The sequence below is a fragment of the Pleurodeles waltl genome, chromosome 6, assembly GCF_031143425.1.
Source record: "Pleurodeles waltl isolate 20211129_DDA chromosome 6, aPleWal1.hap1.20221129, whole genome shotgun sequence".
In the NCBI taxonomy this organism is placed as follows: domain Eukaryota; kingdom Metazoa; phylum Chordata; class Amphibia; order Caudata; family Salamandridae; genus Pleurodeles; species Pleurodeles waltl.
In genome coordinates this window covers 664777044-664804509 of record NC_090445.1, presented here as the reverse complement: position 1 = coordinate 664804509, position 27466 = coordinate 664777044, and the positions used below count along the sequence as shown (strand labels likewise).

The window sequence follows — 27466 nt, the reverse complement described above, 5'->3', positions numbered from 1 at the left end:
CACGTGAGTAAGTCTTCATCACTCGTAGCATAACGTTTTTGGCTATTTTTTTGGTGCAGTTTCATAGTGTAGGAACGAAAGAACTGCCAAGATTCAAGATTATGGTGGGTTTACATGAACATTGTAGTGTTTTTTTTGTTGTTGTTGTTGTTTTTTTTAAACCCTGGAGGCTCTGCAGCTGAAAATAAATGCATACATAGAGTGCTACGCCTGGAGAGGGGCCCAGAGGAGTCTTGCAATAGAACAGAACCCAGAAGGGTCCTGCAACACAGGCACCAGAGGAGGGACTGCCATGATACAGCACACCAGGAGCGCCAAGCCTGACTCATTCAACTGATCATGAGCAGCCTGACTGGCCCTGCAGCTCGGTGGAAATCTCAAGTGCCTTGCAGCCTGAGAGAATGCAAATGACTCACAAAGATCAGTTCAGTCAGCCTGATGAAGGAGGGGAATTGTAAGTCAGTTTCATCTTCACAAAATCACTCCAGACCAATGGATAGTCCTTTCAACAGGAACACAATTCTCAAACAGTTTGTTGTACAGCACAGTACCACCACTTCCCGATACCATGTCATTCTGGCAAAAACTGCCTCTGGTGAGAAGACAGAGACATGAAGAATCACTGGAGGGCAGAATATTGCTTGTGAATAATAAAGCCATTTAGAAACTGAATCAGCGCCCTGACAACAGTTTAACTTAGTCACAAATTGGGTTTTACTGCAGCACTTCCACTACAGTTACTGTGCTAAAACAACAGAGCTCAAGCTAGAAATTCCACCCTCCCTCACCAAGGTGGACCTTCAGTGTAGAGACTAGGTTATTGATTAAATAGTTTGTGCACGCCACAGTATATAACTATCACCTTTTAAAAATAGCTCTAATTATTTACAGTAATAGGTTAATAAGATTTGGAAGCTACGAGATGGAAATCACAAGAATTACTCAGCAAATATAATGAAAGGTGTAAAACTCAAAAGGAAAGCAAGAGTGGAAAACTGCTGTTTAAAATAAATAAATAAAAGTTCCCTGCCGCTACTAGAAAGGGGAAACAGAAAACAGCTGATCACATACTTTTCATCTTTTTTCATGTTTCTTTATAACACCGAAACCATCTAAACCCGGTATTACCAACTTTCACTGCTTAGTATTGCAACAAACCTGCCGTCTGCAAGTCCCATGGACGTCACAGACTACCTGCCAGGACAAGCTCAATAGGGTCTGTGTTCTGCACACTCTTATGGAAATGTGTCAGTAACGTCTAAAAGTACTTACACCCTCCTGCCACCTGGAAGTCTTGGCATCAACATAAAATAATTAAAGAACCCCCTCATCTAAGAAAATATTGATGCCAAATGTTGCTTTTGGAGTTTCACACGTGACTGGTTGTATACTAGTTCATCATCTGGGTATAAAGGTGTGGTACATATACCACCACAGTCGTAATGTGTGTAATTTTAGCAGATATTTGAATACTTGAAGACATTTTATTTGAAAGAATCATTGAAAGGTTAAAAAAATCTACCATGTTCAAGCAAAACTATTGTAATCCAGATGTCATTTTGAGGGACCTTGAACGTTGACAGTTCTTTTGCTCCTTACTTCCCTCTTCATTTTTTTCTATGTGTTTTGCCCTTCCTTCCCCTCAATCATTAATGTTCTTTCCTGTTCGTTCTCTCCCCCACCCTTTCTGCACTCCCTTCTTCCCCCTACTCTCTCATTCCTTGCTCCCACACATTGCTGCCTAGCCACCTTTCTCGTTTCCCTCTTTTTCATTTATATTTCCTCATGTTCTCCCTTCAGTTTCTTAACCTCGTTCCAGCCCGCAATTTTCTCTTTTATTTCCTGAGAATATCTATATGGCAGGAAGTAATGTCACTCCAAAATGTCTGTGTAAGGGCTCGGTCTTTGAAAACATGTCTTCATCGTGAGAGTAATAATTGTAATTGTACCAGTTGAATATACCTGTGTGCAGTTAGGGGGCTCCCTCTCAAAAACCTTGCCTTGGTCTGCTCAAATTTCTTTTCAGGATCAAGATATTCTCACTCTTTTGATGATAACATAATTAATCAACCCGTATGTTTGATGTGCGGCGAACTACGTTCTCATCTTTTTTGAGTGCTGTGTTTCTAAATGAAGAAGCGTTCTCAAGCGGGGCTGTAGTTGTCAACAACCACCGGGGGGCCGAACCAACGCCTGGATCACCGGGTATTTTCCGTCCAGGCCTGTGGGCAGGGGCAGTCGTGTTCACCGGAAGGTGAGCATCAGTACTGATGTCTCGCAGGAGGTTGGCTGGGGTGGGAGTGCGTAACTCCGCTTGGAGCCGGATTTGTGGTCCTCCCGAATGGGATGGAGAGCACATCTTGTCTGGAAGTAGACGGGCGAGGCGCACAGGGTCGAGCAGTCTGGGTTGGATGCGATGCCGTGTAGTTTTAGCCTTATGACCAGGTCACCGCAGTCGGTAACAGACTTGTGTGACGCTTGTTCTGTTAGTTTATTGGAGTAATCCAGAAACAAAATATATTCTAAACAGCAGATGACTGTGATTTGTAGCAATTGTAAGACACAAGCATTCGACACAAAAGATAGTCTATAAACAGTGACACCTCTTGAAGTCCTAGCCAAGTGAGGCCTGCGTTACTGTGATGTCTTGTATTCTGACGTTTCCCTAGAATATGACTAGTCCAAATGGAAAATATTCAGCTCATGGCAGTAAGAACAATGGCGGGGGTCTGGAAGGGATCACAGCTCCCACTGGCTGTATGTAGGGCGTGGGGGTTGAGCCAGCCCCTCTGATGCACGAGTCACGGTGTGGACTACACGAACACACTTGAATAAACTATTCAGTCCTACTGGCAGCCAGAAGTCTGAGTTCATCTGACCGAGGCATCTGACGGAGCCCAAGCACAGCAACGCCTCAGCGGGAGGAAGCTCTGTGGCTGCTCTGTAAGCCGGAGGCTGGACTGGCTGCCCAGCGCTTACAGATTGAGCCAGCCATACACGGTTCCATAAACACCGTCTTCAGCACATGGACCGGCGCCAGGATAGAAACTACCCCTGCAAGCGATGTCCATGCATCAACCGAGCAGTGGTAAAAAACAATCAGGAAAGGCGCAAGTGATGTACAAGCCTCGCAAACCTCTAGAAAAGCATTAAATAACGCTGCAGAAACCTGCAGCATTAAACATTAATTCTTCAGGGCTTCTTAAGAGTTCGTTTCCAGGTAAACACTCTCTTGTGGGAGAACAAGTGCAAGATTGGGAATTTTATTAAAACTGTTAGGGACGAGGATGGCTATTGTGATCGCTGTATGGTATTATGTGGGAAGACGGATTCAAGACCCATAGATGGGAGATATTTCCTTTTGCTCTTCTGCTGAGGAAAAGCAAATTCAAATTTGAAAGTGAGTAACTTCAAACTTTGGAGCTGTTTTCCATGCTCAAGTTTAATATTCAGGATTTAACATATTCATTTAAGCTGATATAGATATATAAAATGTACATTTTGGCTCGATATAATCATTACTACAAAGAATAGGGTTCTTTTAGTAGAGGCAGACCTACGGTGCACCAACATAGGGCTTTGGATTTGTTGCAGAACTGGAGGTCCTGCTTAAAGGCTTCCTGTCGAATGCTGCCATCACTGTTTGACAGAGTCTGTTTGTCACTATAGCTGATACTGGAAAAGATGGTGTTCAGGCACTCCTGCTTAGGATAATCCAACACTTGGGTTACCATAAAGTGTAGAGTTCACTGTGATGAAGCGAAGAAAATACCAGGACATAATGGTCTAAAGCAGGGGTTGCACTTGCTCTCTTAAATGTTTTTCTGGCAGATTTAACGATCACTGGCTTGAATGTCTATATCCCCACCCCCCATGTGTTGCTCCAAAAAAAATTAATGCACATTACATATAGATTCTAAATTCATAACCTCCAAAGACGAAGTGATATCTGCCTGATTTGTAGGTAAGACATTTCTTTAAGAGAAAGTATTTACTCTGAGTGTAGAATTGATGATTTACTCTTGAAGGAAATAAAGATCCAGATCAATTCAAGGTTATAAATATCAAGTATCAGAACCTGGAAACATCATTTTTTTAAACTATTTTTTGTTTTTTACAGTTCATTGCATTCATATCCGTTAGCTTCAACAATACGCATGTCCAGCTAGACAAAACAACAGAAGCATATGTATATCATGGTAAAGCGATGCAGTAGTCATATTGTTGTTCATTTTTGGGTCTAGCATTGACTATGAAATGAGACTCACCAGCTTGTGCTGTACGTAGCGTTCTGCAGTGGGAAGCATACTAGTACACACCAGGCATTGGGTCTCTAAACGCTCTCGCACTATCTGCCCTGTCAACAATTCTCCACTTTTTACCAAATACATGATCCCATCTCACATGCTTGTCGACAATTTACCCAATTTCTTTTCAGTGTTATAGTTAACTCCCTCTTCTCTAGCGAGCTATGTACAATGTGCGCGTGTACGTTCACTACCTAAAAAACAAAACTCTGAACCCATCTTTTTATTGTCTTACATGTACCAACTTTTAGAAAAAAAAGTCATCACCCAGCTATTTTGTTTTTGCTGAAATAATTTGTTTCCTGCACCCCGTGCAAGCAGGCTTTAGACAGAGAAGGAGCACAGAACTTGTCACTTCTATGACTAATATCCTTATACTGATGGTTGGTGCAGTTATGAAGGCATCATAATCCTCTTGAATCTTTCTGCCACATTCAACAATATTAATCTCTTCATTCTTCTTCTGCACCTCAAAAACACAACTATAGGTGGTTGCATTTTAAAAGGATATATGCTTTCCTAACTAGCATTTCCAAATCTCTGCCACCTTGTTAATCTGCTTCACAGTTTTTAATTTTCAATCCATTATTATGCTGTTATTTTTAAAATAATTGCGGGCTCTGGTGGCCTAGGAGTTATCCTCCATTTGAAACTACCTGAAAATGTATGACAATTTTTTTTTAAAGGCTGAACCTGTTGAAAACAGTTCATTTTCCAGTGTTCAAATAAATAGTTAGATGGGACACTGGTTTGACTTCTGGCGATGGGCAATTGTCCCACAACAGCAGTTCATAACTAAGGCAATATCTAATATCCCCACTCTCCAGGGAACCTCAAATTTCATCAGTTATGAAATCCTTCTTTTATCACCTTAGAGTTCTGAAAATCATGTTCCTTTTTTCACCTTCTGTCACAAAATTATGATTACCAACACCTACATCCAAACCAGGCATGACTTTGGCATTACTATTTAGTTTGGTCTGTAAGAAAAGTATACCATTTGTATAAGTTCAGAATTCTGTTATTAGGAATTTATTTAATCTAAAAAAAAAAAAAAAAAGTGACCTAGCCTCTGATTGTATCAAACAACTTCACTTGCTGCAAGTGGCTAAAAGAGTTCAATTTAAATCTGCATGCCTGCTCCCCAAAATGTACTATTGAAGTTGTCCTATTTTTTTTCCCCTCAAAAATGTCTAATATTCATGTCGTCTTTCATCTCAAAAGTGCCTACAACAAGTTTGTGGAACTGGAGTGGCGGAACCTTCAACGTCCTTGGCCAGATATTCTGGAACTCTCTGCCACTACCTCTTAAAATGCTGAAAGCTACTTAAAAGCTGCCTGTTTGCTCTATAGGTTTCCACTGCCACCAGCTAATTTATGAATCTTCGATGTTGTGCCAAGGGGCTTTGCACTGTGACCGAAGTTCACTACACAATTGTGCTATGCAATTGAACTAAAAATTTCACATAAACATTCTAAACCATCCTATTTTTAGTTAACTCGCAGTCGAGCTGGAATTAAGCTCCTGTCGTAGTTTACAAGTTTCCCCAAAAGGGAATTCTGCCTTAAAGATCAGGGTCATTGAGGAAAGACTCCTCTACCTCATATTCAGTAGAATATAAGTGACCTGTAGCTTTAATCGACCCAAGTTGGGCCACATGTTTAAAAAGTGATCATCTAGTGATCTCCGATATAGGTAAGATGAGCCTTATTGGCAAACTCGAATGCAGTTGGAGAAGACATTGCACATCTTTTATTTTTTTCTGAGGTCTTCTCTAGAACGTGCCAAGGAACTTTGCCTGTTTACCTTGGCTCTAAAATACCCTCTGGTATTGCATCTGGTATTGAAAGTCAGCGTTTAATATTTTATGAAAAGCTGCTTGAAGATGTTTGGAAAGGTGTATGAATAATGTATGTACCTATTGATTTGATTTTACGATGCCTACGCTCTTAGGGAATATATGGTGCTGCATTCGTACTTTATGAAAGGGTTAGACGACTTGAGGAAAATAACGTTTTCATTTGCTGCTCAAAGAATAAGGCAGCTGTGGCTGATGAACCAAAGACTGGAGCATCTCGTGCTCAGTACAATTCGCTCCACACGCGTGCACAGAACAGTACCAGCTTAATTTGTGCACAGAGAGCCGATCTAGTTTGAATTGTGCGTACATAATAGTACCAGCCTCCTTAGCTAATCGCAAAGGCAGAGGGGTGGTCTCTTGCACCAAATCCTTTCCTGACATACTATTGGCATATTTATCATATTGCTCAGGTACGCAGCGGGACTTTGAGGACTACACCTCCCAGGAACTCATGTTCTTCATCTGAGCAGGTCTCCTGTGCTTAGTCCTCGTCCAATCCCGGCCATTCCCTGTTTATCCCAACATCTTTTAAATTTCATTCGAAAAAGTATGCATTTCTGTGTGGAGACTGTGCTGCTATTAATCGTGCATGGAGTCACTTGTCCCAAGGCTGTGCCCCGGAATGGGGCGAGGTGATAAGGAGGTGTGGTAAAGACCGGGGACACAAGATGGGGGGGGGGTCGGTGGGCAGCCCCCTTGAATCTGGCTTGCCACCTTGCATCCGGTGCCAGCATTCTGTTGTGTGGGCTTGGGAGGGTTGGGGTGGCGGGGCCATAAAAGGGGATACGAGGAAAGGCACAGTCTCTTCCCCTGCTGTTCACCTCGCTGTGCTTCAGCCTTCGGCATTGCGATAGTTTGTTCCTGCGGAAGCTGTTAAAAGGAATTGCACCAGGGGACCAAGTTATGGCCCAGTTGCGAAGCCCCTCTCTAGCGGGTGCACGGAGTACCCCACACGGATTTCTCTGTGGGGGATTTTCCTTTCGCATATGAAATAGAACCTGGTTTCGCCTAAGAGCGAAAGACGGTAGGTAATTTGATGTTTAGCTCATTTGTACCTAAAAGCATGTTTTGTACAAATATGTTGATATTTCGCCGTATGTGTATGAGTTCTGCGCTTTGTGATCACGAATATGGCCTGAGACATTTTTCTAAAACAAGTTCGGTCTCAGGCTGCTGCTCGCTGACTTTGTGGGGACCTGTGGGGTACCAACATCCGAGGCCCTCAACATGTCCCCTCCATATGAGCTGCGCAGCCCAGGTACACAGCGTGCGACACCGTAGCTACATGCACACATTTGCTTTGCTCTTTAAACGTAGATTATATTTCCCAGTGTCTGTTGTATGTAAATAGTAGGTGACTGTCTTTCTTCTGTGTTTTATATGTAATAATAATACCTGTTATTTTACAACACATCCACATAGCCGACGTATCCTTTCAATTACGTCTTTAGTGAGCTCGTAAAACAGGAAGGTGGCTGTTAAGTTAAAGGATAAATTCCCTTTTTTAGGTCCAGCATAGCAGCGCACAGACACTGCTCTTATCGACATGCTGTGATCTATTCTGAGGCCTTTAACTGCGCCTATCACTTTAGTTTGTTCCTGGGCCTGCCTTGATGTCGTTGGTAAATGCTTTACGTTTGTCCCACCTTGTGCCTGTTTTGTTATTGCCTTGGAGAGACTGACCCTGTTACATGGATTATTGCACAATCTGGAAGGTACCTCAGTGTGGCGCTCTAATTCTTCTTTTGCCTCACCACTTACCTCACGGCGGTATGTTGTTTCTTCATCTTCCATGGGTTCAGGCAGCTTGCTGTTTCTTTGTAATGTCTGCAGGGGCTTTTTTATTTTATTATTTATTATTATTATTATTATTATTTTTTTTGCAGTTTTATGTAGCGCGAACTCAACACGAAGATCTTGGAGCGCTTTCAATTTATTTTTATTTTTTGCAGTTTTAAATAGTGCAAACGCCGATACAATGGTTTTACAGTGCATTACAACACTAGTTACATTACACAAGAACTCATTCATTTTTGGTAGCAAGAGGAGATTAAGTAGATTTGCCCAGAATCACAGGATGTTGTGCTGGCACCGAGACTAGAGCCGTGTTCCCCAGCTCCAAAGTCCGCAGTTCTGGCCATTAAGCCACATCCTCTCCCTAGGGTTCTTCATCTGGTGCATGTTGGGGCAGTCTGAGAATAACTCCTTTTTTTTTTTTTTGTTAAATGTATTTGTTTTTTTTGTTTTTTTTATATAGCGCCTGGTAATACAGGTTCTGCCATTTCATAGCTCTGCAAAGCAGATGCCATTCTTAACAAAATTGCTATAAATTGATTTACAGCTAAGCTGCAGCTTCTGTTATTCTCTTTGTGTACAGCCAATGTTTTTAACAGTTAGGCTGGTATTGCCAAAGTAGAGGAATAATTCCTTTATAAGTGTAACACAAAAATATATGGCTGCCCCCTTTTCTTTGCTCTTGACTCTTTTGACCCCCACCCCCCATATCCCCCTCTTTCTCCAGGTTAAATGCCACAAAGATGCCTCTTTATGGCTTGTTTGGTGCTATAAAAGTTTAGGTAAGCACACTAGAAAGGGTTGCATCTCTGGAGTATCACAGCCAGTCTGTAGGAATGAGGCAAAAACACTCCCCAAGATGGGGGCCTTGTTGTGTCCTCTCTCCGGCTGCTACAGGCCTTGGAGGTTGATATGGCACCTGACATACATCCACTACACTTCAAACCAAAACACATAAAAGACATTGTCATTTACAACGAAAATAGCTCTAACGCTCACAAATGCGAGACCTATTGCATTGCAAATGCTTGTTTTTTTTTCTTCTTTTAAAAGCTAAAACAATAAAAAAGTGACGTGTGTTGGGGAAGCATTGCCTTAACCGAGGGACTATTAAAAGTAAAAGAAGGTTGTGCTCAGACCAAAACACTGAATGGAAAAAACAAAATGGTTCTGTGTGGGGGGGGGAGGGGATGGAATCACTAGACATAAGAATAGGGTCTGTGCAATATAATTGAACTTCTGTTGAATTACGAGCAGGGAAATACTGTGGTACCAACGCAAGTGGCCACCTCACTTTGGCTTTGGATTCCAGTAATTAATACTTGTATTTTTATTTACTTTTCGATTATTTCATTACTTTTGAAATGGGAAGTGTGTCCAAAAGTGTATCCATTTCACATGGTGGTTGTTCTGCGTTTCCACCTATTATAGCCTGGGTGAATGTGCACGCGTGTGAATATGTACCATTTAACTGACCGATCCTTGAACACAAGATAGTAGAAACTTAGCAACAATGTTACTTTCCTCCGCGGTATAAACAACTTTTTTTTTTTTTCCCCAGTCTCATGAGGTAGGTGGATTTGAAACTGGCCCAAGGCTTCTTCTCTTTAAGCTGTTGGTTGTGGTGGCACATGTAATTCTCCGATGTGTGTTAGGATTTGCATATTTTGGAAACAATTGATTCAGGGACTTGCTTTCTTTCCTACATATTAATCAACGTAGACACATTTTCTTTAGAAATACACTGATTTATTATTTGTTTAAAGAAATGTCCCATTTGTTAAATAGAAATGTACTGTCCTCTAATCTTTCTTGATGATTGACGACTAACTGCTGGTTAAAGGATTTACATTAAAAATATATATAATTGCCAACTTAACTGACACTAGATTTTGTTTTATTTTTAAATATACTGCTTTTTGGATTATGAAGGTTTTGTTGGTCGAGGAAAAAAAGGAAAATTACGGCTCTTTAGTTCGTTTACGAAGCATACATCCTTTGTGTTACATTTTTAGAACTGAGAGTAGAATTTATTAAATATATTGTGTCATTTTGAAGACCGTGCACAAATTGGTCTCAATATCTGGTACCCCTTCCTTCCTCCCTCATCCAGGCCTGGTCTGCCTGACGAAATTCATGTCTCTCCGTAAAAGACAGCACAAAATAATGAAGGCTCTTTTTTGTGTGATAGGCCGTTGGGTTATTGTGGCTGCTGCAGAGATTCACAGAAAAAGCGTGGTGGAGGTGGTGGTGGTGGTCGTCGTCTAGTGTTCACATCCCACAGGGCTTACTCAACTATCCGCCATTTCAGAGTTTGATATGAGAACTTCTGAGTGGGTTGTAACACGGCTTGTTACTGGTGGAGCTGAACAGCAGCTATCCTGTGTAAACCCAATGTCAAAAACAAGCATTAATATCTTCTGGTGAAGCCTAACACAATTAAGCCTGTAAGAGATTTTCCCAGAAAATCTGTCTGTGTGCGATTTTAAAAGAGGTCATGTAATCCAATTATATTATGATAAATGCAGGAAATGTAAAATTAGAATTATTACTTGTGTTACTGGATATAAAATCAGATACGTCAATCTTCAATTTATCCCAGATCTCCAAATGTTAAATTCAGTTTGGAAAAAAGCACGTATTTGATTTCTGCAGACTCCACATCCACCCGCTCCTTTATAAAAGGACATGCTGTCCTGGGCTTGGTCAGTGTGGCTTTCTTCTTTAGCTGTAGTAATCTTGACCAGCAAAATTTCAGTGGGGTGAGTTGGAGCCTTGCCACCAAAAAGCACCTCTTGCCATGAACCTGTCAAGTGTTGGGAGGTGTGCTCTTGGGCTGAGGGGGCTACATGGTGGCTGTGACTGCAGCTAATACTGTAGAAGGCATATTCATTGAGGCGAGTAGGCCTGCAGTGTGGGGGCGATGATGGGGTGGTACTGGTGAAGGTGGGGGCGATTGGTTACTATTTAAAGATATTGCTTGAGCAGGTGAATGTGAATGGAGGCCGGTATTGAGCGAGAGGCGGTAGGCTAGAGAGGATGTTGAAATTGAGTGAGCGGTCACAGGGGAAAGTGGAGGCTGTTAGCGGCGGCTGGTGCTGCTGAAGGAAAAGGCAAGGTAGAGGCTGTATTATCCAGCTTAAACTTCTACGGACTGAGGTAAGTTGGTTGTGCTATCACTGACCAGATTGAAAGCTGCAAGTACTGACTGCATGAACATCCAGTCCTGCACCTCTGTGTTGTGAATAATGGTTCATTATGCCGTGTTATTATTCTTCATGCTCTATCACACACCCCACTTGCTAATCACTGTCCTGGCCAGCGCTCTTGTCATTGGCTGACATCTCTTCTCCTGTCTCCATAGGGTCCAAAGCCGTCATGGCTGAGCTCCAGGAAGTGCACATCATGGAGGACAAGCCGCTGCTGCAGGATCCCCTGAAGGTGAGTGGCCACAATGTTGGCTTGTAGACTGAATGAACAAGTTATGTTATATATTCTCTTTAATTATCATGTCCATCAAAACGGTTTCATGGTACTAGAGAAAAGGGGAAGATTACCCTGGTCCCAAGATACAAACTATTGGAAGAGCTGTTTTTTTTTAGAGCACAACAAAAGGCTAGATGGTCGGGGATGGCCCGAATAACGGAAGGAGCATTGGAAACGGACAGACCCAACACAATACAACAGCGACCATCAACCAGTATGTGACCCCTTGAATTTAGGCATTTTCCTAAGGTCTGCTGACTGAGCGCAAAGATCCAGACTGAGATTGGACTGAGAAGCACTTTGTAAAGTGCCACTGTCCTTGTGTGTGGTCGCGTCTTGCCCCGCAGTCTTGCTACTGCATGTCTGCGTATGCTTGACCAACTATCGTAGTTCGAGTCTTCTCTCAAGACATTGCTTGGATGACACCCCAAGTGCGCGTTTAGAAGGAAATAAATACTTCGCAAATGACGAGCTTGCAAGTGCATTGTGCTCTAATTGATGCACACTGTATAGGAGAGGGGATTGTCACGCAAAGCATTGTTAGGAAATGTGTCGACCTGGTGCATTTTAAAGAAAAAGTATTGGCCAATACTGCATGAGATTTAGCAGCACTTTATGGAGGAGCTTAGCAGTGACTTCCCTTAGAAGAAATGTTAAGGTTCTTTTTGGGAATGGCGAGTGTTAAACTCTTTTGTGGGCGCAGCCCTGGTAGGAAGTGGACGTTATTTCATTTCCCCTGTAGAGTTGTGTCCCCTACATTCACCCTGAATTCGGAAATTGAGATGGAATAAAGCGCATTCTAAAGACGGAGTGGGTTTGTTAGAGCCATCATCTTTCACAGTCGCCGCGAAGCGTTAATGCAGGTAAACCACATGTCGCAGCTGAACGCTCCCTGCATGGCTGCAGAGTGTGTGCTCCACTGCCCCATGTTGTGCACTCTGAATTTTTTTTCCATTTGTATCCCAGTAATACCAATTAACATTTGAACTTGCGGAAAGCCTCCCTGTTAAAATGGAGTAAGACCCACAGAGCAGTGCTCCAAAGTCATGGGGTCAACATGCACCCGCCTTTAAGAGGGTAGCAGTTCCCCTCAAACCAGGCTTTGCAGGGCTGGCAGTTTTTGCAGCGTAAGTCTTGGTGAATATCTTTTCTCCTTGTTTCTTTTAGGAGGAGATGTGAACAGGTTTTCTCTGGTTCTTCTAGTCTCTGTTGACTAGGTCTTAAACTTCCATGCGTGTGTAATTTATGTGGACTGGGTGTTTGTGTATGTACACATTGAGTATTGTGAACTGATTATAGGGTGTTGTGTGTACTGCAGGTAGTTCAGGGTTGAATCAATTTAAAATCCACATGAGTGAGGAACCTTAAATGGTTGGTGCCCAGAAGCCTGCCCTTTGTGCATCCCCCATCTTCTCCCTCTGATTGCCCCCTCCCCTCACCTCTTCGCCAGGTCGGGCTGCAGTTTTCCAGTGATATGGTGTCTCACCCGCTACCCTTCTAATCTTGCCACATTTCCTCTGCCAGATCATCCTCATCCCCTTCACCATCACCTGCCTGATCTGCCTCTACGTACAAGAGATGGGGGCTGCTGTCTAGGCCCAATACACATCTGTGCTTGGGCTGGATGGACAATACCAAGAGAGACTCCTGTTGACCATGAATGATTTAAGAGAACTGGAGGGTCATCATGAAAACTGACCAGCGTGAACAGTGCTTAGTTCATAGTCCCCCTGCCATGCCCAAGGGTGGAGCAGTGCACCCGTATGTTTGAAGCGGACCGAGTTTCAGGAACGCAGCCTGCCCGACTGCTGTCTTCAGTTTCAGACTAGGACCAAGTCTGTGAAAGATGGCCTTGCAAGAAGAACAAGTCTGGCTGCTGTGAGAGAAGACTCTTGAATGTGGTTGCCCAGGAAAATGTCTTGAGGAAGAACCCCAACAGCGCAGGTCTTTGTGAGGATCTGGATGTAGCCATCGTGGGATCTGCTCCTTTTTAGGGATATAAGGCCACCAAACAGCTTTGCACACGAAGCAGCTAAGGCATGTGTCTAAATTTTCATGGGAAATGTTATTGCCTTCAGTGTTGGTTTGCGAGCTAGTTTTAATCTGAGTGTTTGTGACCAGTTGCACTCAGTCTTAAGTCTCCAGCCCCGTAAGCACCTATCCTTGGCTTGTGGCTGTCTGAGAGGTAGCTGGAAGTGAGAGCACTGAGTCTGTCGTTGCAGACTTCTAGTCTGCTGCATTGTTGTTGACATACAAGCATGGTGCACCTGGTCCTTTTTGTAAGGAATGGCCTGTCCGCTTCTTTGCTTGTGGTCCACCTCTGGTTTGTGGGATTCCTGGCACTGTAAAAAATCCAGCTGCGACTGGTGGTTTTCAAGGCACATCACTTTAAATTAGCTTTGTACATTTTTAGCCTAGTCCAGGGAATTCCAGTGGACATGCACGGGACCTAACTGTGGGTTCCGCTCCATAGCCCTCGACTGAGCAGCGGGACCACAGTCTGGGAGGTCTTGTAGTATGTGCATTAAAACCGTGTGAACCTCGCAAGCCTTCGAACACTGCAAAAATGTCTGCTGGGTAAACAAGGACACAGCTTTATTTGATGTGTAGCAACCAGGACTGGTGGCTTCTGCACTGTAGCTAGTGAGGAGTAGAGATTTTGCCGTGAGATTCTCCCTGTGATCCTTGGAAGACATTGATCGTTGCCCGCAGCCTGGGTTCTGTGCTTGCAAGGTCAGCCTCATTCTATGCTTGTGAAGTCGTGAACTGATAGCAGCTTTATAAACTTAATATTGGCCAACAACGTTACCATTAGAGGAAACTCGTGCTTAGCGAGTTGGTGCTCAAATACTTTTTGGACTGTGATATCTGGCTGATGTGGAGCCAGAGAGATCTGTTATCCTTATTTTATGTGCAGCATTTAGTTTCTTTATTAAAGTACTTTTCTTTTTATAAAAATAACGAACATACTGGACCTTCCCTTGATATGGGGTATTGTGTTTACTGTGTTCTGGGTGTTCAGTTACCCCCTTGGACGGCTCTGCCTTGCTTTCCTGAGCGTCAAGTGTCTTTGGTAATCCAGTTTGGCGTCTAGTAGCATAGGGGACGCATGACCCTGTGTTTATCTGCGATTGCCCTGCACCACCCAAACCAGGTCTGCATTTCACTTTTTATCACCTGCACCTGCTTGCTCCTTGCCATGACCATAGTATAATGGATCCAAATGTAGCGTGACCAGAATTTTAAAGTAAAAATCGGGACATTTCATAAAAGTAGAAAAAGGACTACAGTTTTACTTGAACCGGGGACCACGATGATAGCGCTCATCAGCATAAAATTACAGCACAGGTACTAAGCACATAAATAAAATGCAATTTTCAAAGCCAGCATCATGCCTTTTAATTAAATTGCTTTTTTTACCAGCTGTAAACTATCTCTGATTTGGAAAGCATAAAAATGCACCTTCCGCCGTTTTCAGTCAACCATCTTTCAAAACCGGGGCATGAGCTAAATGTTCCGAAATCTGCCGGGACAGCTGGTGAAAAACCGGGCCTGTCCCAGCAAATCCGGGACAGCCAGTCACCCTATCCAAATGTCATGACATATACTTCGGCTGTGCTACTAGTGTCTATATTCGGCACAGATGACGCAAACCATAGCACATACTATGTCAAACAGTCAAATATAATACCACATATAAGCGCATTCACCACTGAGGGCTCTAATGTTAGAACGTTAGTGTCCTCCACCAACATGCAGACGTCACTAGGTTGCACTGGAAATTAAGTTTACATGACATATTAAAACTGAAACCTGTCCCAAGTAAACTAGATTAGAATGGCTGATCGCACTGCAGCTGCTTTTAGTATTTTTTTATTGTTTTACTTTCGGATGTAGGAGAGTACCTCTCGGGACGCATAGTTGTACAAGATCCGGCCAGATCACCTTGGCAGAGGGAACAACATTCTTACTAGTCCAAAAGCTCGGTTGCTCCGTTAAATTTTTCTCCCTGCAGCAGCCAGATCAATAAAAGGAACCAAACGGATGATCGCCCAGCGCCCTTACTGGCCACTGACTGCTGCAGAGCCCTGCCGGTCTGTCACTGGGCTTTTGTAAGATTGGAAGACGAGTCGCACAACGCAAGTTACAGAACATTCTGGAAAATTAGAAAAAAATGGACCAGGCTTCTTTCTGTTACATGGTTACGTTACGGGATCCTTTGAGGGAAAATGTAGGATTTCCCACTATGTCGTTAATTCTAAAATGAGCAATGAAAAAAAACCAATCAGTTAAAAATGCTCATTATCTTGATTTGCTAACTCTTGGGGGCTCTTGAAACGGGCGTTTATCTAGTTTTCACAATTCCTCCTAAACATGAGTACAATTTTCCACAATCCCACAGTCATGCAGGCATTATACCACTTCCCTCCATAATGCTGCAGTGCTCATATCTGAAGGCAATACTGGGCCATACAAATAGCACAAACAAATGTGCTACACAAACGTACATCACAGAAGGCACAGCGCGGTTCACACAGTGCACCAGCAATGCACGCACGTGCCCAGTTCCTGCAAGGAACATAGCAAGAGTATGCCTCGTAGGTGCGTCTATTCTACTCCAAGAGTCTGAATCAGGTGCCTGTAGCCAGTTGATCGTGAGCTACCAGTAGCTAGTGCGCAGGCGTGAGTACATTTTTAAATAAGTCCTGTCATCAAAGTGTATCACTAGAGATTGTTTTAGCGTGTTGTTTTTTTCCTTTTAAAATTCATGAGGCCTGTCTTTATCTCAATCAGGCATATTTACTATAATCATGGGCTGCTGACACCAGGGCCTGCTAACTATCATTGCTTGACTTTGCTTTATGACCCCCGTGGCACAGAGGTGAACAACTGAAGGAAGGACTGATGTATTTAGTGCTTACATAAAAGTTGTATCAAGTGTGAGAACAAAATGTTTTGGAGTGCTTTTAAGTGGGAGAAAAATAGAGTTAGCTTAATGATTGAGAAAACTCTTGATTTTTATTTTTCTCCTATTTCAAAGTGTTACATTCACACGTACACAGCAGGAATTATGTTCCCAATGGCTGGTAGACACAGTGACATATTTATAACTGGAAAATAAAGCCAATTTGTTAAATGGGAGACATTTTAAGTGGAGGAAAACGTTTCTATGAAACATTAAGCCTTAATATTTTTGTCCACTTTCAATTAAGTCAAGTACATCTTAATATTTTATGAAGCATTTGTCTTCACTTTAAATTCTTCCTATGTAAACAAATGGCTATATTTGTATTTTACAAATATGGCACAGTGTCTACTGGCCACTGAGAACAAAATGCCTTTTGTGTGGAATTGCAATACTTTGAAAAGGGAGAAAAGTAATATGATTTAAGGAATCCATTTAAACATAAGGTTACCTCAACAGTTTAATTTTCTCCTATTTCAAAGTGTTACATTTACACTTGGTGACATTAATTAATGAAAAATGCATCTATTTTTGAAATGGGAGAAATTTAAAGTGCGAAAAAAGTTCAATATTATTCAACACCTTTCATTTCTCCCATGTAAAAAAATGGTTCTATGTTTGTTGTACATGCGACTGTGCCACATATGGTGAAAGGTATGGGCTGTGCTACCAGTACATACAACACAGGCTCTCAGTCAGCTGTGCACACACATCCCATTCATACACACACATGTTCATACATCTCCACAGGCCACAGTAGCATTGACACACATGGCAGCCATTTCATAGTTTCAATAGTCTACGTATTTTGTTCAAACAGTAGTATCTGGCTGTATGGACAAGTCAATGAAGCTGTACATGGTGATGTCTGGCAACATTGTACTAGTTGCTTGGCATTTAGTAGCCCACGATGATTTTCACTTATCAGAAGTAGTTCTCACTACAGAAAAGGTTGGAGACCCCTCGTCCATGTCTCACAGGTAAGTAACTAGCTTCTTACATTGAAATCTTGATTTCTCTAAAATGAAAATGCCAAATGTTCCTTAGTAGTGTTGACCTTGTTTGCATCTGTGTGCAGTTACTTGCCCTGAATGGGGGTGTCTGGTGGTTCCTGTTTTCCTGTCCCTTTGTTGGCACTTTTGTGTGAAAGCCGAATCCCGAAATTCAGAGTGAAGGTTTATGTAGGGATTGAAATTTCTAAATGTCCTTGTATTTTTCTCATGCTCTATGATATATTTTCAAAGCTTTGAGCATCACGGTTTCTTTGTTTTGAAGGTGTCTTTTTGATATGTATTACTTTGCTAAGGATCTTAGAGGATTTATTTTTTCAGTCTCACTTTCAGTGCTCTTTCCTCGTCTCTCGTGAACTAAGGCTTTGTAAACTGTATTTTAGCGGGGCTTCTCAGTGCTATCTGAAATGGGTCACACTTACAAAGTTAGTGCAGTTTTACTGCACTTGGGCAGAACTAAATAGGCTGTGCTGCTGCTTAAAATGTGCACATGGATTTCGTATGGCTCTCACTTCAACCAAGAGTCCGTCCATAGTCACTCATTTCAATTAGAAAAGACCCTGGCTGGAGAGCTCCTGGCTGTTTGCTGTGAGCACACATCTATCCATTTACAAACCACTTATGTGCGTCGTCCGATACCAAGACAGCTGCTTGGCTCTGCAGAACCGTTCTGCCAATCCTGCTTGCTCCCTCTGATCCCATGCCTTCGTAGGTGGTTTTGTGGCAGCGCCATCTTCGTATGTTGGCCGGTCATCTAAACGGACCCTTGAGCTCTCGAATACTACTTTTTAAAAAGGAAAGTCGGATTTTGCTTCATGTTCTTACTGGTGGTATTTTTCACTTAAGTAGGAAGTATTTCCGTAACCTCTTTACCATCTTTTTGATTGGTTGGCTTCCATGCTTCCGCTGCTCGCTTTTAGGGAACTACTTCTTTTTGTTTAACCACCCCATCAGAGTGCATGTCTTTTCCAGCTGTCTCCCTTGGGTGCTTTTCTCCCCCTCTCTTTTTCTGCCTACGTGCTTCTCCCCGTCACCCGCACTCCTGTTGCTCTCTCACTCATGTGCTTCTACACTCCCAGCGCTCCACATTGCACCCCTTTGCCCATGTTGTCATCCTCTTGTTGCTTCTCCTTCGCCAGCCTGTCCCATTGATTCACACTGTCCCTATTTTGTGGTCCCTTTTGTGGGTATGCATGTTGAACGCATGCATACACCTACAAAACGATGCAACGGCTGTATCATCCCAACTTTTATCATATATATATATATATTTTTTGCTACGCTGTACAGCAGTGGTTCCCATCCTCTTGTCTGGGGACCCCTGGGGGTCTCCAAAGCCCTCCGCAGGTGGTCCGCGACTGCTTGGAAAATTAAATAATATTAACAGATTAGGTCCTCAGCGTTCAGTAATTACTCATGTGGGGGACCTGAATTCCAATAATGATTCAGTGGGGACCCCAGGTTCCAGTGATGATGATGATGAAGTCAAAAGGATGGGAACCACTGCTGTACAGCATAACTAACAAACAAACAATAGGTTTTATAGGCAAGACCTATTGTCAATACTTCTTACTGGAGTTTTTTTTTTCACAAGTCTCTTCAGCTGATGGTTGCTGATTGGGTTTGAACTTAACTCAAAGTGGTGTTCACTGCTTCTCAGTCAGCAGTTTGCACTTCTGATGGAACATTTTTATAAATTGTGGTTGACGACCAGTGCTGTTCATGTTACAAAATTAGAACTCCACTGATTTTCTCCATCCACCGATCACTGGACCTCCGTTGAAACATAAAACCCATAAAATTGTTCTTCCTCTTTTCTTTTTTTTTTTTTTTTTTCCTCCGAAGACTATGCACGCACATGGTTCATCCAGGATCTTTTTTTTCACCAGTCCATTACAACCCCGTCTATGCTCTTGCCTAATTGTGAGTTTGTGCTCTGTACACAGAGGTTCTGTACACCGGATGGAGCTCAGTCTTCCGGTGCATGAGCCGCACCGGGCCGCGGAAGTAAACGCAAAATGCAGGAATTGTGACTCGTAGCGAAACCTGCTCAGAGCCTGGTCCTGCTTTTCTGCCATAGTGAGAGCCTTGGAATTACCATTTTGGGGGCAGACCTCTTCCCCCGGTTACACAGTCGTGGATCTTACCGCTCTCCTAGATTGGCGAGAGTATGCCTTTTCACAGCGTGGCTGTGTAACGAGGTCTTTTATTCCATACTTTTATATTACTATTAAGTATATATATATATATATATATATCTATATATATATATATATATATATATATATATCTTTACACATCGATTAACATTGGTTGTTGCAATCTTTTACGCTGACCCATCCATCTCTTTAAGGGGTATTCAGTAATTGCCTCCAGACTCGGCAATTAATGAGTCCCGAATGCACTTATATTTTACTTATAAATTGCAGTACAGCATGCGACTTTCAAGTTATACAAAGCGCCTCTCTGACAAAAGTGTTATAAACCACTGAGCTATTTCACAAGCATATCCATCTGTGATTTGTAAGTTGCCTGTGTTGCTCTAAAACACCCACGTTAATTCTTAGCAAATACATAGCGATTCAGACCCAGTCCCAGCTACTGATCTCTTCAGTAAGTGCATTAACCACTTAAGCAGTAGTACAAGTATTACTGCTGGAGAATTGCTGGGGCCACGCAGTGTATTACTGCAGGTCCCATACCTCCATGTAATATGTTAATTTGCGATCTTTTTGTAACCAATTAAGTGAACCTGAATAGCTCTACTGTGGTATTTGTCGTTATTGTCAAATTTCTGTGGGTTTTTTCTCCCAAAAGCATATTTCCTGGCTCGCTGTCAGTGACTCCGTTCTCATAACTGTACTTTTCAGCTTCAGTCCTCCCTTCTCGTAGGTTCCCGGAGATTTGTTTTTCCATTTCCAGTGTGTTTTTTTGGGTTGCGTGTATGGGGGTGGCGGTGTAGGCCCAGACGGTGCAGCACACGACCTCTTCTGTGATGCTACCTTCAGCTTTGAACGTCGCTTATGTAGGCAGAGCCTAGCCTTGCGTCAGTACATGGAATCCGGATGCTTATTCCATTTCGTGGTGGGTGGGGAGCGTAGCCTTGTGACTGCGTGTGACAGAAGTGGTACTGTTTGGAGTGGGCGGGTACAGAAGCGAGTCACTATGGGCATGTACGTCTGCGCTGCTCCGAACATTACTTCATCTCAGGGTTGAAATCCGTGTTTAAGGGGCCTGAGGTGGCCTGTCTGGCATGAAAGTAACTATTTGCGATTCTTGTTTTATATGGAGCAAGAAGTTAGATGTGAGCATTATTGGAGGGTATGTGAGGTCGTGCTATTTTTTTTGGTTGTGTCTAGATAGGCTAGTGGAAATGAATTACTGTTAGGTTGCAGGGCTGTGGTTTAAAAGGAGGAGAGGATGTGGTGTGGGTGGTGTATGCAATTTGTAGAAAGACAGTTATAGAGATTAAACCAGACAGTCACCTGGCTACACTCCTAGATGAAGACATTAAAAGATTGGAAGATAAGGTGCCGGCCATTCATTGAGAGGAAGAAAAGACAACAGTTGCTAGATTTAAGTCAAGGTCCATACAGGGTTTTAGGAATACAGAAGGTAGCTTTTAAGGATAGCGAGCAATCCGAGGATGAAAAACAATAGAAGGTAACAGCATTATTTGCACAATAATAACACCTGTATAGTGGCCACCCCTCCTGTGCCTGGCGCCAGGCACCCTTTCACACTGACTTCACGCTGCACCAGGTTATCTAAAACTATGTAGATCAGGCCCCTGGCCAGCAGTGGGAACTTAAGTAGAAGCTTTTGAGGAGGAAGGGCAGTTTCAAAGAGACCCTCAAGCGGGTTGTGAGACAGGAGCACATTCTGTGTGACTGTCGTGTGTGAAATCTGTTGTGTTAACTCAACAGAGTTTCACCCTAATGAGGTCTGACCGTCCCTATGTGGAACAGTGTGACTTGGATGTCTTTTGCTGAGCAGCTGGCCTTGCAGTAAGAATTGTTTAAGAGTGCAGGCAAGGGTACACGTGAGCCCCAGTTATGCTGCCAGGAAGTGGGAGCGCGCAAGAGGCGCGGGGACGGTTGGAATGAGGTTTGGGGAGAGATTGTTGTTTGTCATAGGGAAGTGAAGTGAGAGTGCTCGAGGGTGACTTGAGGGGTGTAGCGGGGTTTCGGCAGGAGGGTGAGGACGGAGGATCCAGGTGGGCGTGAAAGCTCGATTCTCATCATGGGGAGGGTAATGCCAGTAGCCGGACATTTTAGTTTGTAGGATTTGAGGTCTGGCGGTAGTGTGTGGGAGGCAGGTTTTCTCGAAATCAACGGTCCCATTGTGCACTGAAAGTTTTGTAACTAGAGAGGGTTACCACAAACTGGGTGGCTTGGGAAGGGTGGGGTGTGCTGGCGATGTGCTTGAGACTAAACACTAAATGAAGGTTCCAAATGTTCTCTTGTACTCGCAGAAAACAACTTAGAAAACCTAATTTCACTCGAGTAGTAAGAGAGGGCCTTCAGTGGCATGACATAACCCTTCCCTACATCTGTTGCAAGGAATCGTGTGTCATTGTTTCCAGTCAATGTTTGTAGAGAATGGTGCAGCTGAGACCGTACCTTCAGGTAGGAGATTGGAATTGCGAAGAGTTTCTTTTCCTAGATCGACAGCTGTGTCTTCAGTGAAGTCATCACAGACAATTCGCTGTTTGAAAGAGTCGGAAATGAAAGGGGCGAAGGGAAAGAGGGTAGTTCATTTAGCTCAAGGAGGATGTAAGGCTTCCAGTGTGCACCACTGCAGGTATCCTCGTGCACCTGCGCGAGTCCAGCAATTTTCAGTCTTCTCAGGGTTGTTTTAATTGGCCTGAGAACCTGCCTAAAGAGGACTCTGACCTGCACCACTTCACTGCTTTGGTAACTGCCCCATACCATAGCTCAGCACGCCTGTTATCTTCACCGGCAACTAGATGCACATTTTTGATTGTCTTGAGCAGGACAGAAGTTACATATCTGTTACAGCTACCACAAGGCAAGCCACGTGGGTGGAGGAAGTGCTTGGAATTGTGGGATTCTGTGCATCTAAAGAACAAGAACTGTGATGTGATGCTTGATTCTAACCAATAGTCTTTCTTTCCACCCCACCCCCAACCCTCCCACTGCCTCTACTCCCTCCCACCCACATCTTCCCCTCTGCAGGCAGCAGAGCTGGCAGCGCAAATCTTGCTGGACCAGGGGCAGGTGAGTGACTCAATGACACTGAATGATCCGTTATGTGTTGTTTTTATTGTAATGCAGCAGCTTTATTTCTGACCTGTAAAAATAGTGGAAGTTATCCAGAGGTTACCCAGTGTGTAATATGCTCCCTAATCTGATTTTTCTGCCCCCAAAGCCCCATACCTGTGTCACCTGGCCTGTTGGAAGATGTCTCCTGGTCTCAGATGCCAGCTTTTCTGGCTTTGGAAGGGTCACTCCTACAGCTTGGTGCAGAGACCCTCACAGCTTATCTACACATGATGGGTCTTGCCGGATAGTACGTTCCTTTTCACCATCCCCTCATTTATTTCCTCGCATCTGTAACCTGTGTAGGTCTCTTCCTAGAACAGGTGACCTAGACCTCATCCACCTCTGACGTCAGTCTCCTTGGGTAAGGTCTCTACCAGACGGTGCTTCCTTGCCACCCATGTGACCTGCCGGTGAAAGGCCACTCCTGGAAAGACTTTAGCCTGTTGGATGGCTTCTCCTAGAGACCTCTGTCATTAACGCAGGCCCGCTGACATCTGCAGGGCCGGTCTCATGCCAACCAGTGGCATCCTGTTGGACCTGCCAAGCTCTAAGATGTTGACTTGTACTTTTCCAGTTTGGCTCTCTGTCGTGAGATTTGGACCTCGTGCTTCAGCGTTGGTCTCGATTACAGAGGGGCGGTGACTGTTGTGGCATTTGTTTCATTAATGAGCTTATCTCTCTGTGATTGGATTATCCCGGGGACTGTGCATTATACCTTGTCCGCCCCATAATCCTTTTTCCATTAACTTTTGTATTAGGCCAGGCGATGGCTGGCCTCTGCTACCTTGAGGCTTGCTGGGATGCGTTGTTGTGGCTTGGAGTAGTCGGAGCGAGGCACCCTGGGTTATATTCTCAGCATGGCCAGAGAAGCCTTTCCCCCTCCTGCTTTTGTTTTTGCTGTGGAAAGGCGATCCTCCCCTACCCTGTGCCCAGGCGCCTCTGTTTATTCAGCCCAGCTTGCTTGTTACCAGGTTTTAACTGTTCACAGAGCAGTTGTTTGTGACTGCTTGAAGTCCTTATCCATGACCTTGCGTCAGACTCCAGAGCGGGTGCGGCACTCTGTTCCCCAACACTGCACATCCCACGGCTGCCATGTTTTCAGAAGGGTTACGTGTGATATTTATTTGGTTTCACTGTACATATGAGTGACATTCAATTACCAAATGTGTGACACTTTCCTGTGAGTAAAACCAAGCATTAAAATTCACGGAACGAGATATATGTGAGAAAATGACACTTAAGAGCAATGAGGAACTCTTAAAAAAAAAAAAAAAAAAATACAACATCTTGATACTGCTGCAAATCACCTGAAATGGAAGGTCACTAAACTACTACCCCTTAATGTCCCAGCCAGTATGAAAATTAGTAATATCGCCAATAGTCTGTATTTTTCCCCTTAATTAAACAGTAATTATGAGAAGAAAACACGTTAAAATGTGCTTTGGAGCTGCGTTAAGGATCTCTAACTGGTAATTAAAGTGAACGAAGACCGAAAATCCATGTTAAAAATATATCAGTTCCTATTTAAGTATCCTGTCCAGGCCTTTTCAGAATATGAATATATCGCCCATATATTTCCGTGGGAAATGTGGCAGCCATAATCTTTACCTTAAAGACCAACACACCAAATATTGATGAAGCCCACTGTAGGTGAATTACGCCTACTACTACAGGAGCATAACAACATGGTACCCAGTTAATTTACTTCAAAATAGCACATTGCATGACCGTTTCGCCACAAGGCAGCGGAAACAGGACAATGTGCTCACCTGCTTAGGATCGACCACAAGTGCTGGTATGCACACTTATTCTGGAGTGGACATTTGTGAGTGTGTTCTCACTGTGGGTACTCACTTCTGGTGGTGTAATGCTGACTGGTGGGTTCTGGGTAGCCAAGATGATGGTCTCTTTCGGCTCTGTGCATTGCTGTCTGTCGACACAAGCTTTTGGGTCCCTGGTTGCAGAGCTGAACCTGCGTCACCACCTGCATTGCATTGCATTGAGTCCAGCAGGCTGGTTTAGTTATCCATGAGTGCCTGTGTGTCCCCTGAGTGCTGAGGTGAATACATATATATTTTTTTCATTCTGACTATGGCTGCTGCCTGGGCAGTGGCCTGTGATTGCAATCTGCCTGGCCGGTGCTGATGAGGTGGGCAGCTAAGGGCCTGGCAGGATTCTCCAAAACATTCTACCAGCTTCAGTGGTTGTGAACTTAGATGGGGGCGCATTTGCAAGGAGCACTATAGTGGCAGTGGCCGCAGCAAAAAAAAAAGGACAAACCTTCTGCCCGCCTCTGCTCTGCAGGCCTATGTGATCCTGCGCGGTCACAGTGTGGCAGGCGCCTTGCAGAAACTGGGAAAACAGCAGGCATGGCGCCATCCTTAGATCCATGTGGTGGATCAGGGCACTGTTTCTGCAAGTCAGGATTGTCTTTGTTTTTTCACCACAAATTCCTCCACTGCCAGAAACCACGTGGTATACTCACTCTGTTGGGCGGGGCAGCTCAGCCCCAGCTGCCTTTTAAACGGGTTCCTTATTTTCCCAGGCTGTGGCGCAGTGCCCACATTGTTGCAGCCTTCTGAAAATGAATAAATCAAGATTGAGATGGCCACTGTTGTGAGTACAGAGCACGCACATGGCAGCGTAGGACGCTTGCAGCTTTAAATCCATTGCAGCTTCCCCTTGTACTGGCGCGCAGTTCGAAGTGGTCCCTGGGGCACTAATATTTGGATGACTAATACATTGTAGTGTGGTGATGAGGACCCTACCACTGAAAAGCGTTAATCCAACCCCTGATGCGTGGTACTTGGCAGGTCTGACGTACTGCGTGTAGTGCCCCTCGGACCAGAAGGGAGGAAAGTAGTACACCACACAACAGAAAAAATATGAATGGCAGCTAAATCAAGTTGTGGTCAAGGCAGTCGCAAAGGCATTCTTTCAGTCTTGTGTCCTTTTTTCCTCAAGCTTTACTAAGACAGAGAAAAGAAAACAGCAATAAAAAGTACATGCATAGTTGGTACAGTCCAGACCACAGCACGGCAACCTTCCTTTGCATACAGAAAACGCACAGGGCCTGTGCAACAACAGTTAATAATTCGGGGAACAGGCGAGACTTGTGTTGCACACTTCATCCTCACACATCATCTAACTCACCAAACCTCACTCTACCTCTGTGACCTCCCACACAACCCTACTAAATTCTCCTGCATTCATCTCACCCTGCTACTATGCTCTCCCTAACCCTTCCACATCCTCTTTCCCCTCCGCCCCCCTTTTATTCATCTCAAGCCTTTGGATTGAGTAAATGAAGGATAAACTCCCAATTAACACTTCTGGATTTCTTTCCTCCTCCTCCCCTCCATTACTCCAGTCAATCTAACTAACAAACTCTCATATCCGCAACTCAAATTAACTCATAATAATACTAAAACTGTACTCCTTATTAAATTATACTAATCCATCACTAATTCTTGTTGGGTACCGGAGTAGCGTGCTACTCATCGAAAAGCGCTTCGACGCCTCGTCAGGGGTAGTAAGCGCTATATAAATACGATTACAATTACAATTACATATGCACAAAGACAATAGGCGTAGTAAGTGCAGCAAAAGGGCCCCTTCCTTACAAGTGCTCGAGAAAGGTATATAAGCTTCCCTCTTTTTTCCTCTCACTCACACTCCCCCTCCATATAATATTGGGGTCAGCAGTGCACCGGCTTTACAGAGGTACAAGAACAGCTTGTGTGAAAGACACACACACACGTAGGCATGTGATCTGTGCGGCGGCAGTGCACCTCCTTCACAGATGCTTCTGCAGCCTTCTGAAAGCTTCCCGCCACATATGCACCAGGACATGTATGGTACGGGCAGCAACAGTGCGGCCTTCTGTGCACACCCACAGAGTAGAGTGCAGGCGGGGAAAGCTACACACGCACGCTTACTCTCAAGTTTAGTAACTTGTAGGCCCAGCTCTGCATCAACAGGACCAGACCAAGCTTCCCTCACACACCACACGTTACTGATGCCATGCAAGCGTCAGTGGTAAAAGCGTCATACACAAGCACCCTTCCACCCCAAAAACCCAACCCTTTCACTGTGTGCAGCCTTGGCAGTACCAATGCATACTTCTCGCGCTGCACTTACGGCAGCCAAGAAAGGTTCCCTGGTGCAAGCAAGAACAGCACCGACTTGTAGCAGTGCATGCTTCCTAAGAAAAAACATCACTTGACTCTCCCACCCACCGCGCACCCAGCATGACTGGGGCGGGGCAAAATAAGAGATCTAAACAGGGATGGAGGGGGAGGGGTCGCCTGAGCGCTGTTATGGGGTGGCGGCACCCATAGGCCAGGATGATGACCCAGCACCATGGCATAGCTGCAGCACCCAAACTGCGGCATTTCTATTTTAAACCACACTGAGCTTGAAACATTGAATAACTAACCGGACGAGCTACTGGACAGAAAGGCTTTGTACGTTTATAGACTGGAATTCTCCATGAAGAACATGAAACCCTGGCACAAGACATGTGGAAGCTGGGGGATGCTACATAAAAAACTCATGGAACTTGCTCTTGCAAGCTGCATCCACCCAGGCTTGTAAGAGGGGATCCATGTAACAAATGCAGTAAAAGAAACAACCTCAAAGATGTGCCGTCATTCAGTATTAATTTTAACCTAAACCATTCCCTAAAAATAATGTTTTAGAACAAGAAGTGAGATGCCAGATAATCATTATTCCGGCCGAAGATCAATCTCGGAGA

The 27466-nt window shown here is 43.9% G+C and overlaps 1 protein-coding gene across 5 annotated transcripts in view; it reads left to right on the top strand.

The window, feature by feature from the left end:
* NDRG2 (NDRG family member 2) overlaps positions 1 to 27466 on the top strand; it is a 193241-nt gene that overhangs the window by 32248 nt on the left and 133527 nt on the right. For all 5 annotated transcript variants that reach the window (XM_069239059.1, XM_069239057.1, XM_069239058.1 and 2 more), the window contains exons 2-3: positions 11328 to 11404; positions 22624 to 22665. In XM_069239059.1, the coding sequence (XP_069095160.1) occupies positions 11342 to 11404; positions 22624 to 22665 (105 nt within the window). In that variant the 5' untranslated portion in view covers positions 11328 to 11341. The remainder of the gene's footprint in view (positions 1 to 11327; positions 11405 to 22623; positions 22666 to 27466) is intronic.